At 43.9% G+C, this 12,560-nt stretch overlaps 1 protein-coding gene across 5 annotated transcripts in view; it reads left to right on the top strand.

The window, feature by feature from the left end:
• Window positions 1–12,560, top strand: part of CNPY2 (canopy FGF signaling regulator 2) — a 38,187-nt gene that overhangs the window by 1,135 nt on the left and 24,492 nt on the right. For 3 of the 5 annotated variants that reach the window (XM_059403426.1, XM_059403425.1, XM_059403424.1), the window contains one exon: window positions 144–259. In XM_059403426.1, the coding sequence (XP_059259409.1) occupies window positions 144–259 (116 nt within the window). Of the gene's footprint in view, window positions 1–143; window positions 260–968; window positions 1,173–1,326; window positions 1,424–1,793; window positions 1,960–7,312; window positions 7,542–12,560 lie in introns of those variants that run through there. The other 2 variants (XM_059403428.1, XM_059403427.1) reach the window with 2 other exon arrangements.

Here is a 12,560-nt window from a genome sequence, read left to right as displayed (position 1 = left end):
AAGAGAAAAAGTGAGAGAAGGAGGGTGGAGAAGACAGAGCCTTGGGAGAGCATGAGATCCAGGGCCTGGGAGAAAGATGAATGGAAATCCCTGGTGATTACTTTCTCCTTTCCTTCCTTCTCCTTTCTCTCCCCTCCCACCAGCTTGCAGGGCTCTGGTGGATGAACTAGAGTGGGAAATTGCCCAGGTGGATCCCAAGAAGACCATTCAGATGGGCTCTTTCCGAATTAATCCGGATGGCAGCCAGTCAGTGCTGGAGGTAACTGTTACTCTTCCCCCAAATAAAGTAGCTCACTCGGACTTTGAATGAGAACTCGACTAATTAAGAACCTTGGTTTAATAGAAGTGAAGAAAACATTGACCCAGAGAGGTAGCTAAAAGATAAGGCTGCACGTGTTTCCTGGTCCCAAACCTTTAGACTTTATTTCTGCTGTGGTTTGTTGTCAGCAAACCCAGATCAGCACCCTTCTCCACATCCTTCATTCATGTCACTCATGTTTTCACTATGGCATAATCGTATATGTACATTCATTCAAAATAGAAAGAGAAGGTCTTAGCCTCGTATTTAGGAAATCTGTGTTTTAGTTGAAAACATAACACAAATACGCAAAGCTGTATCTAATGAGCAGTATATAAAGAAAACTTAAGGCTACAATGTCTGTGAGATGCTTTAATAATTGTTATCCTCAAAGCCTATACCACCTCTCTAATGCTCCTGTTGAGGATAGGTATTAGTCTCATTTAATACAAAGAAATAAAATAAAACCATTAGCTTGCATCTAGTATATGAGGTAAAATAAGATCACATATTTGAAAGCACTTTGGAACTATACAGATGAATTCTGTTGTTTTTAATTAAGGCATTCTAGGATAAGTTGATCAAACTAGATTTGGAAGGAAAAGTAAGGATATAAATTACTAATGTACAGACGTAGAAGAATGTGACCCAAGGCTGAGGACATTTCTAGGTGCCTTATGCTCGCTCAGAGGCCCACCTCACAGAGCTGCTAGAGGAGGTATGTGACCGGATGAAGGAGTATGGGGAGCAGATTGACCCTTCCACCCACCGCAAGAACTATGTACGTGTAGTGGGCCGGAATGGAGAATCCAATGAACTGGACCTACAGGGCATCCGAATTGATTCAGACATCAGTGGCACTCTCAAGTTTGCGGTGAGCTTTGGGAGTGGGTAGCTGGTTTTTGAAGATTCGGGGAGTTACTGGAGAGCCCAAGTGGCAAGCTCTGCTAACATCCTCCTCCTCCTCCTCCTCTCTGGAGGCTTCTTCTTGCTGCCCTCTCTCACTCATTTCTCCCTTGGGTTGACAGTGTGAGAGCATTGTGGAGGAATATGAGGATGAACTCATTGAATTCTTTTCCCGAGAGGCTGACAATGTTAAAGACAAACTTTGTAGTAAGCGAACAGGTAAACTACTCTTATTTTACTGCCAGTCTTCAAAGCCCTTTGGAACCCGGCACATTCCCTAGCATGTTCCTCCACCTCCCGCCCCCATGCCCCATTCTCTGATAGTAGCTCCAGACATGGCTTCTATTACTTATGACTTAGGGACTTGGGTTCTTCCTCTCCATTCTCTTCCTGTCAGCTTTTAGGATTTGTGGCTCCCTCGCCTGAGCTACAGGTGAGAGGATAGTGGGAATGTTTTGTCATTGAAAAGGATATGCTCTGAGAAATGATGGTTGGTGTGTGCTAGTTTGGTTTTGGGTATTTTCTCGATAGTGGCATATATCGATATGAGAGTGGCATTTTCCTTGAAATTGTTATGTGCTATTTGCAGATCTTTGTGACCATGCCCTGCACATATCGCATGATGAGCTTTGAACTACTGGAGCGGCCCAGACTGGCAGGCTTGATGGATCACCCCCAGGAGGGGAAGAGGGTGGCAATGCCTTTTATATTATGTTTTTATTGAAATGAACTGAAAAATTGTGAAACCAAAAGTATGAACTGTGTTGTCTTTTCATACCCAGCATTAATCCTTATATTAGGTTTAAAGATAGGGGATTCCCAATAGGAAAGGAAAGGGAAGGAGGAGCTTTGGAAATGGTGAAGTATTTGAAAAGCATGGAGGTAGGAGGAGTCTGAGGCTTTCTTTGTTTTGTCATCTGAGATTCCTGCTGGACTCACAAACTAGATAAGCACTTACCAGTGCTTACTCAGTACCATGTGTTTAGAGACTAATCGTGGTGAGAAGAGGAGCTTCTGTGAATAAGCAAGGGAACATAGGTAAGTGTGTGGTAGTATGGGATTCTAGAAATTACTTGTATTTATACCGATGAAACAAAGTAAGACAGAGCTTGGTCTTGAAATAATGGACATGCATTATTCTCCCCTCCCTGCCCTTCCAGACAGAGGGATCAGCAGTAGCAGACAGAAAGGGGAAATGGATATGATCAACTCATCTGAAACGTAAGGGCTCTATCAGATAGGGAGAGATGAGGTAAGGAGTGTTATTTAACGAAGGCCCTTGCTTACTGACCTAAGCTTTTAGATCTTGATGCCAACTGCAACATTAAAGTATACCTTTATCATCTCCATCTGTCACCCTGGACTGTAAGTCTGTCCCCACTTTTTATGTGTAGAGATTCTGTACTGCATAGGGATGAAAACCTATAGGGATGATACCTTCTATAAGGAGCTTCTAAACACCTCTGATCCAGAGGTGTGTCTCTCTCAGGGTTTGGAATGGAACATTTCTATCCCGGGAATGCCTCAGGGAAAGAACACCTGAATAAACATTTTGAAGACTTTTTAAATTACGCGTTTTAGAATCTAAGAGACTTCGCAGGTCATCTAGTTCACCTCTGCCCATTTTACAGATGAAGAAGCTGAAGCCCAGAGATACCACCAGTCTTGAAGTTCTGTAGTGGCAAAATTGGATCAATAAGCTAATGTTCCCAAGTGTCAGTCTGATCAAATAGAGGTGTAAAGTAGCTTCTATTTTAAATCTTTTTTTCTCTTAATACCTTGCACTAAGCCTGGCACACAAAGTGAACAGGTTCAACGAAGCTTTTTTGTACCACAAATCCCTATGAAATCTAACACATGAACTAGTTCAGAGCAAGTATCCTGATATTAGTTGACAACTAAACTCAGGGTCTAGTGTTAATTCCTTCTTCTCTCATCAGACACAAGAAATGCTATATCCTGTCAAGTCCATTTTCCAGACCAGCTGTCACTAACCATTTTTTCTATGTTGCATATGAATAATGTTCACATGCTTCATACCCCTGTAGTATACCCAGGATTCTGTCCATTGTTTTGTGTCTGAAAACTTACTCTTCCATCAGAAAGCTTATCAGAAGTCTGAGAATACTCTTATAGGAAACTCGAAATTGTGTTAATGTACAAAAAAGCAAATTATTTACAAGTTTTAATAAAATACTGTTAGCTGACAATAAATTAATAGTGATACACCTCACTAGTCTGTCAAGACACAGCTGTTAAGAACTCTCCTGCCCAAGAATCCTTGCCATTGCTACACAGGGGTGTGTCCTACATAGGGAAGAGTGGACATATTGTCCTTGACTTGATCCTCAGTTAGGAGTTTACACAGTTCTTTATTCATTTCACAGGTTACCACAAGGAATCCACCAATTTATCTGAACCGTTCTGGAGGTTCCCTACAACAAATTATTCTAGCTCATTATTTGGTAGATCAAATAGTAACTTTGCATACCTGATTACACCTTAAGCTTTAGATATCTTCTAAATGAGTTTATCAGTAAAATGTTAGAACTTAAAGAAACATCCTCAGACATAGTATTAAATGAGATCTGGATGTGACTAAGCAAATTTATTATGTGAAAATCTAGTTCTTTAAAAGTTTTAGGGGCTACTGTGTGGCTCAGTCTGTTATGCGTCTGTCTTCGGCTCAGGTCATCATCCCAGGGTCCTGCATTGAGCCCCGCATCAGGCCCCTGCTCAGTGGGGAGCCTGCTTCTCCCTCTCTCCCTGTTCATGCTCTCCCTTTAAATCACTCAAATAATTAAAATCTTTAAAAATTTAAAAAAAAAATTTGATTTAGAGGGGTTTTATGCTATTAAAAAGGATTCAGAGCAGGGATAAGATTATCCTTTAAATATAGGACACGGATGAATCGCAAGGGTAAAAGAACTAGTATATGGTGAATCCTCCTATAACAAGCACATACACCTTATTTAATCTATACAATTCTAACAAATAAATGTTACTCCCATTTTACAGATGAAGAAACTAAGCTCAAAGGGACTGTGTCTTGGGGAGCCAAGACTTCAGTCTTAGTGATCGTCTTACTCCTGGGCCAGTGGTCTTTCTGCTACATTTCACTCCCTATAGTTGAGTCTCCATGTAGTCCCCAGTGCCTGTATACACTAGTACTTTTATTTGTTTGAAAACTACCTCCCAAGTTTGAATACATGCCCTCTGACTCTAATAATCAACACCAAAAAGGCATCATACCTCCTGTAAGCTATTTCTCCAGACTGATTATTCCTTGTAATAAGAAGCCATTCTACCCCTGGTCACTTTAGGTGCTGTTTGTTTTTCCTACCTGTATGTATTCTGGGAGGGTCATGATTTATCCTGTATTTCCAGGTATTAATGTACAAAAGTTTTATAGATAAGTAAGACTATAGTTCTTATTTTATAAAATACTTCATAGAACACATTGAGCTGGCGTGCCCAGGAGACAGTTAACAATGACTCAGAGTTGCAGCTGATAATTCACAGTCATCACCATATAAACAATACAGCTTAGTAGTTAAGATACAGCTTTAGGCCAATCACAAACTATGATCCTCAGCAGGATACTTTATCTAAACCTTGATTTTCTGCTCTGTGGAGATCCTATTATCTACATCCCTTAGAGTTGTTGTTGTGAAGATTAATTAAGATAAGGCATGTACCACGTTTAGATAGTACCTAGAAATTTTAAGTATTCAATAAATTTAAGGTATTACTTGTTAAATACAGGAGACCAACTGAAATAGGCAGTTTCAGTTGAAGTTTAGATTGCATTTTCTCACTTACCCTTAGCCACGAGGGGGCACCATTGCCCCTGTCCATTTTAAAAAGAGGTCCTGCCAAGGTCAAGATGACCTCAATTGTCAGCCTTCTATGCATTGCCCCTCTCCTGCGGCACTTAGGTGTATTTGGACCTAAAGCTCATTTGGCTGCTTTAGTTGAGCCAATCCTGCCTTAACTTTCTTCTCTCCTCCCCAGGTCCCACTCACATTTAGAAACTGATTCTAAGCTAGATTCTGGGAGGTAGCATTTAGTCCTTCTCATCCCTGGCCTTTCCCACTGGCTTTATGTTAGTGGATGTCTGGACTAAACAACTTCAAAACAAGTCCATAAAGCCTTTGTAACACTAAACTCCAGAACACAGTGTCAAGAGGCTTAGAGCATTGCTGTTTCCCACCCTCCCTCCAATCATTAGAGCCCCAAAGTAGATTACCCTTAAAGACACTCAATGATTATCTCTTTGGGGTGGGGGTGGGGGGACACCTGTCTGGTTCACTAGGTAAAGTGAGACTCTTGATCTCAGGGTTCTGAGTTCGAGCCCCACATTGGGCATATATATTACTTAAAAATAAAATCTCTAATGATAATATATAGAATAACAATTATTATTATTATCACTTTGGTAGCCTCACCCTGAGAATGCCTCCTGTCTTTTCGGGGCACTGGAGTTCAAGCTTCTGGTCAGCTGGTTAGTCTCTGTGGATGATTAACCAGAGAGCAGAAATCAGGTCAGACTATTCTAGGGTTAGGAGGAAATCCTCTGTGAGATGCTAAATTGGGAGCAAATATTGATCAGTGGTGCTTTGAAGTCACCGAGAAGGTAGTTGAGGTCAGTGTTCCTTTGGGGCTCTGCTTGGCTTCTCTTTTTGAAGTTCTTTCCTAAGACCTACCTATCTGATCCCCAAGCCAAAGGAGTATTGGTTGGTAGGTGTGAAGCTAGTCCAAGGTAACTTGGGAAGAGAAAATGGTGGTTTTCCTTCTCTTTCCCCAACTCCAAAATATAAACTAGTTTCTTTATAAAGTAGGTCTATCTAAACCTGGTTAAATGGCACTGAGACTTCTGAATCTTATTACCGCTATGTGAAGAGATAAAAGGACTGTTCATTTGGGGCCTGGATTATAGATAAGGTGTCCTGGTCCTTGGGTCAGTTCTCTGCCCCTTGGTCAATGACAATGATATTCTTGGGCAGTAGAAAGGTTCTAAGGTTCTTCTTGTCTAGCTAGAGGAATTAGTCAAGAGTGATGTGGAAGGTCACTTTAGTACTGTGGTTCATTTAATGGTCTCTGGGAAGCATATGATAAGGGTATATAGAAGACAGCCAAGTAAGAGAAGGGGTCCAGAGGCCCAGTGGGAGTGATGTGACAAAAAGAGAGGGTGCTTAATGCCTGATTTTGAATGTGGGGTAGTCTGCAGCTTTTGATCTTATGGCTAGATGGGTGGGCTGGCTGCATGGGTTCATGTGACTGGAGTGGCAATGAGAATAATGCCCAGGACCTAGAGGTTCTAGCCTGTGATGGAAACCCATGTTTTGTTTTATTTATTTTTTATTATTATTTTTTTTTATGATTTTGTTTAAGTAATTTCTACACCCAAGATAAGGCTCCAGCCTACAACCCCGATATCAATAGTGGCATGATCCACCGACTGAGCCAGCCAAGTGCCCTTGGCATTTGTAAGACTTCAATTTCCCTACACTGGATGCCAAACTGACAGCCCATAAAGAGCACTGGATACTCAGGCTCCTGCCTTTGCTTTCATTCTCCACATATTGGGGTCTGTTCCTACCTATTAATACCATGGCCTCTGCAGACCTCAAATTGTCACCAGGCAGCCAACTCTGGCATCATAGCTTCTGTCCACGTGACGTCACCTCTATGGCCATTAAGTCATTGACCAAAGACATTCATCACGAAATCGTGCCAATGGGTAGGAGGAGCAGTAAATGATCAGTAGCTGTGATAGAATATTAAGGGATTGGCTTCCGAGGGCCTTCTAAGGTCGGAGTCCTTGGGACCTTTTTCTCTCATATTCACCTCAGAACAAACCCCAAATGTATTAAAGGCAAGAAGGGAAGCCTAAGAAGGAAGTTAACTGACTTATCAGGCACTTATTTAGTCACCTACACGTCACCCCCACCCCGCGCGCCCATCCCTAATTAGCCTAACCCAGGCGATCCAATCCTGCCCTCCACAACTGCTGTCAACGGCTCAGGTCCCGCCCCCACATACACCGGACCAATGGCCGAGCCCGAGGCGAGTCCCCTGAGAGGGGCGGGAGCGAGTTCGGGCAGTGGGCGGGGCCTCACTGAGGACCCCGGGCTGGGCGCCGCCGCCGGTTTGTCTACCCTTTCCCTCAGCCACCTCCTTTCAACCTTGTCCACCCGTCGGCGCGGCCTTTGGTGCAGCGGCTGCAGCTCCCGTTCTTGCCGCAGCGCTTTCCCCTCCTTCCCTCCCCGCCAGATCCCCGAGTTCGCCCGTCATGGCTTTACTCACTGCGGCCGCCCGGCTCTTGGGAGCCAAGGTGAGCAACTATGGGAGGGAGCGCGCGGCCCCAGGGTGGGGCTGAGGCGACTGCAGGCCCTCCATCGCGGGGTCTCCCTCCCCTACCCAGACGCACCCCCGCGAGCCTTAAAGGGGCCCTGCTCTTGGCTGGTCGCCAGCCCTCTGTGGGGCTCTCAGGACCATGTGCTACGCTGGCCTTCTGCGCCTGGGGGTGAAGAGAGCCCTGCCCGCCCCCGGCGTGCGGTCTTGGGCGGGTGGAGAGCTCGGACCCTACAGACACCCGCATGTCTAGGGTGGAAGAGCCATGTAAAAAAAGGGAGCTGCCAGTGGAGAACATAGGTGTTCTGTTCCATTGGAGTTAGGGAAGAGGCCTGCTTGGAGGAGGGGGTGCGGGGTTAGGAGAAGTGGCAGGAGTGAACAGATGTGCTCACTGTCCCAGGGCCAGAGATGGAGCAGTGACTAATTTCGGCTTCCGCCTTGTAGAGAGAGCCTTGTCGGTTTCTAAACTGCCTTTTTCCATTTCACCAACCCAATTTTTGAAGCTTTCAGGGACCAAGCTTTAGTAGTTCCTGCTAGTGGAGTGGGACTCAGGTCCTCTTTGTCCTTGGGACTCTTGCACTTACTCTTCACATAGGAGGAGCTTGGGTAGGGTGGAGCCCTTCTGTAAGACCTTCTGCATGGTTATCACATATGATTGGAGAAAGAACCAGAAAGATTGTTCCTTCAAACTGCAGGCCAATTAAGTGAAGATACTGGGCAGGATACAGTACTGCTAAAGTCACATGACCTACTACTACTTGCTCGCTCAGGTTTAGCTATTGCTTTTAAGTCTACCCAGGAGAGAGTCCATTCTTTGAGGCCCTAATTTATTTGAATTTTGTTAACTTTGGATCATAGGAATCTTGTTGCAGGTAATGGTGCTTTAAATTTCAGATTGCCAGGACTTTTGTCTCTGGGTAACTTAGCTCTTTAAATAGAGAAACTTCTCTGTTAAGGGGGGAGTCCCAGTCCTCTCAATCCAGGCAGGGACAGTCCCACAAGTGACCTTGACTTCTGCAAAGAGTTTATACTTTCTCTTCTGCAGATTAAAGCTGCCAGCACCTGAAGGAAAGGAAAATCTTAGAATGGTTTTGCGTGTTATATTGCATGGTTGGCAGATAAGGTGAAGCCTGTAGAATTTACACTGGGGTTCTTCCAGGTACCCAGCAGCAAGGTGGAGGCTGATCATTTGGGAGACACTTGTCTTACTTGACTGTTGCTTCTTCTGCTGCCAGGGAACAGGGTAAGGAAGCCTGTTGGGAAATGAAGCAAGTTCTAGATAGTGTTTTGGCAGAATAGGGGACATGACACTATAATTAGCTCATTCCAGAGCTCCTAACCCAGACCACATAGATAATCTAACTCTTCAGTGAATTTGAAAAAGCTTTTAGAATTTACCTTTTGAATTTACTTTATCTTGTAAGCCTCTGGGGAAGTCCAGAAAGCTTTTGGGGTGACTACATAATTGTAGAATCATTATTGTTTTGTTTACTTCACTGTTATATATGAACCTGAGGATCCCAGTAACTTGGAAGCTATTTGAAGGCTTTGACCCTTAAAACGAGCAAAGCCCAAAAAATGCAGGAGTGGAAATTTCCTGAGATCTAAGTAGAATGACCAGGATACCAGGAAGCCTGTTCAGTTTGTCAGCATTGTTAGTACCTACCTGTGTTTTCCAGATTTGCAGCTTAAGTGGTACTCAGTTTTACTTTTGCTGGTAAGTGTTAAGGTAGGCTTTGAAAGGCAAAAATAAATGGTTTTCTGATCTGGAAGAACTGACACCTACCACTTTGATTCTCAAGGTCAGATATAGTTTCACTTTTCTCAGAAGACTTTTTTTTTTTTAACCTTGCTAGGTGACACAAATGCCAGTCATTGTTGTGTTGTTCCACCTAACTTACTTTTAGGTAATTCAATGAACACCTGAATTGGAAAGAGACGAATTCAGAGCTTCCAGATTATTTGATTTCTTATTTACCCAAGTGAACTTATACTTAGCAGTGACCTTAGTATCAGCTGTGGGTGCCTTAGCTTTGTGATGTATTACTTTTTCACATGTGATCTGGGTTTGGATTTGGGTTGGGAGTTAGAGTATGGCTACCAATTCACTTCTCGACTCTTAACACCAGTGTGACTTAACAAATTCTAGTTACTTCCTGTACCATTGAGAATTGCTCTTCCAAGCTAGGATGTTCAATGATTTTGAGAAAATCAAGACAAAAGTATTTTTATGTTATTTCTAGACCTTTTCAAGACACTTGAATGAATACCCATTAATTCCTTTATAGTAGACCTACACCACTGAGCATTTATATAAATCGTAGTCTGAGGGGCGCCTGGGTGGCTCAGTGGGTTAAGCCACTGCCTTCAGCTCGGGTCATGATCTCAGGTCCTGGGATTGAGTCCCACATTGGGCTCTCTGTTAAGCGGGGAACCTGCTTCCCCCTCTCTGTCCGCCTGCCTCTGCCTACTTGTGAACTCTCTGTCAAATAAATAAATAAAAATCTTAAAAAAAAAAATCCTATTCTGAAATTGGGTTCAACAAAACTAAGTCAGTTTTTTCTGTGAAATGTTAGTTAGGCTTACAGCCCAGAACTTTTATTTTTATTTTTATTTTTTAAACATTTTTTTAAAGTTTATTTATTTAAGTAATCTCTACACCCAACATAGGGCTTGAACCCACGACCCCAAGATCAAAAGAGTCATATGCTCTTCCAACTAAACCAGCCAGGCACCCTTTACAGTCTAGAACTTTTTTTTTTTAATGTTTTTTTTTAAAGATTTTATTTATTTATTTGACAGAGATCACAAGTAGGCAGAGAGGCAGGCAGAGAGAGAGGAGGAAGCAGGCTCCCTGCTGAGCAGAGAGCCGGATGCGGGACTCGATCCCAGGACCCTGAGATCATGACCTGAGCCAAAGGCAGCGGCTTAACCTACTGAGCCACCCAGGCGCCCTACAGCCTAGAACTTTTTTTTTTTTTTAAGATTTTATTTGTTTATTTGACAGAGATCACAGTAGACAGAGAGGCAGGCAGAGAGAGAGAGGGAAGCAGGCTCCCTGCTGAGCAGAAAGCCCGATGTGGGACTCGATCCCAGGACCCTGAGATCATGACCTGAGCCGAAGGCAGCGGCTTAACCCACTGAGCCACCCAGGTGCCCCCAGCCTAGAACTTTTAAAGGCAGGTGCCCACATCTGTATATCTTAACTTTGATTATTAGCCTACCCAAAGTGATGTCAGTTCCTTGATGCTTACTAGGTGGGCTAAAGATAAAAAATAGAAAGTAAAGCCTCCTCATGTGCTAATGGTGGGATGATTGCATTTGTCCTTCCTAGTGGCCTTTAGATTGGTAACAGATGAATATATGGGTATGAGGAAGCAGTGAGGTGAGCAGTGCTGAAGTAGATCATTAGATGGGAACGCTGGCATATCTGTTTCTTAGAATCCAAGTGGGCAGAAGGCAGGAAGCCAGATGTGGTACATCTCTCTAAAGCTACTCCGTAATTCTTTTTGCCCTGTTTCAGTGCTTTATGCAATAGAGTTGAGTAGGTCAGTGAAGTTTGAAACAGTGAAGCAAAGCTAACAATGGGTTTCTGAATATTTGAGGGGCTTTCAGTTTTTTCCTCAACTGCCCAAATTCTTTTTTTTTTTCCCTTCAGTTTTTGTTTTTAAGCAATCTCTATGTGGGGCACGAATTCATGACCCCAAGATCAAGAGTTGCACACCCATGACTGAGCCAGTGCTCCTGAACTGCCCAAATTCTTTAGGTCCCTGTATTTCTTTCTTTCTTTCTTTTTTTAAGATTTTATTTATTAATTTGAGAGCGAGCGAGCATGAGAGAGCAGGGTGAGGGGCAGAGGGAGAAACAGACTCCTCACTGAGCAAGGAGCCTGAAGTGGGGCCTGATCTAGGGACTCCAGGATCATGGCCTGAGCTGAAAGCAGATGCCCATCCTCCGGAGCCACCCAGGCACCCCTAGATCCCTGTATTTCTTTTTCTTTTCTATTTTTTTTTTTTAAAGATTTTATTTATTTATTTGACAGAGATCACAAGTAGGCAGAGAGAGAGGGAGGGAAGCAGGCTCCCCAGCGAGCAGAGAGCTGGATGCGGGGCTCAATCCCAGACTCTGGGATCATGACCTGAGCCAGAGGCAGAGGCTTTAACCCACTGAGCCACCCAGGCGCCCCATAGATCCCTGTATTTCTTTTAACACATTATCATTTTGAAAGTTCTTGGGGTGCCTGGGTGGCTAAGTTGTTTAATCACCTGATTCTTGATTTTTTTTTTAAAGATTTTATTTATTTATTTGACAGAGAGAGATCACAAGTAGGCAGAGAGAGAGAGAGGAGGAAGCAGGCTCCCCGCTGAGCAGAGAGCCCGATGCAGGACTCGATCTCAGGACCCTGAGATCATGACCCGAGCCAAAGGCAGCAGCTTAACCCACTGAGCCACCCAGGCACCCTGATTCTTGATTTTGACTCAGGTCATGATCTCAGGGTTATGAGATCAAGCCCCAAGTTGGGCTCAGTGCTGGACATGGAGCCTGCTTGAGATTCTTTCTCTCTCCTTCACCCCCACTAAAAAAAAGGAATGAAAAATAATAAATAGGGGCACCTGGGTGGCTCAGTTGGTTGAGCATCTCCCTTGGGCTCAGGTCATGATCCTGGGATCCCAGGTTTGAGCCCTATGTTGGGCTCCATGCTAAGTGGGGAGTGTGCTTCTCCCTCTGCCCTTCATCCCACTTGTGCTCTTTCTCTCGCTGTCTCTATCCCTCTTTCGTATAAATAAGTAAATAAATAAATCTAAGAAATATATTAAAAGAAGAAAAATAGGGGCGCCTGGGTGGCTTAGTGGGTTAGGTCGCTGCCTTCGGCTCAGGTCATGATCTCAGGGTCCTGGGATCGAGTCCCACATCGGGCTCTCTGCTCGGCGGGGAGCCTGCTTCCTCCTCTCTCTCTCTCTGCCTGCCTCTCTGTCTACTTGTGATCTCTCTCTGTCAA

The sequence above is a fragment of the Mustela nigripes genome, chromosome 6 (genome assembly GCF_022355385.1).
Source record: "Mustela nigripes isolate SB6536 chromosome 6, MUSNIG.SB6536, whole genome shotgun sequence".
In the NCBI taxonomy this organism is placed as follows: domain Eukaryota; kingdom Metazoa; phylum Chordata; class Mammalia; order Carnivora; family Mustelidae; genus Mustela; species Mustela nigripes.
Note: the sequence above shows the minus strand (reverse complement) of the source record. Positions and strands in the feature narration are given on the sequence as shown.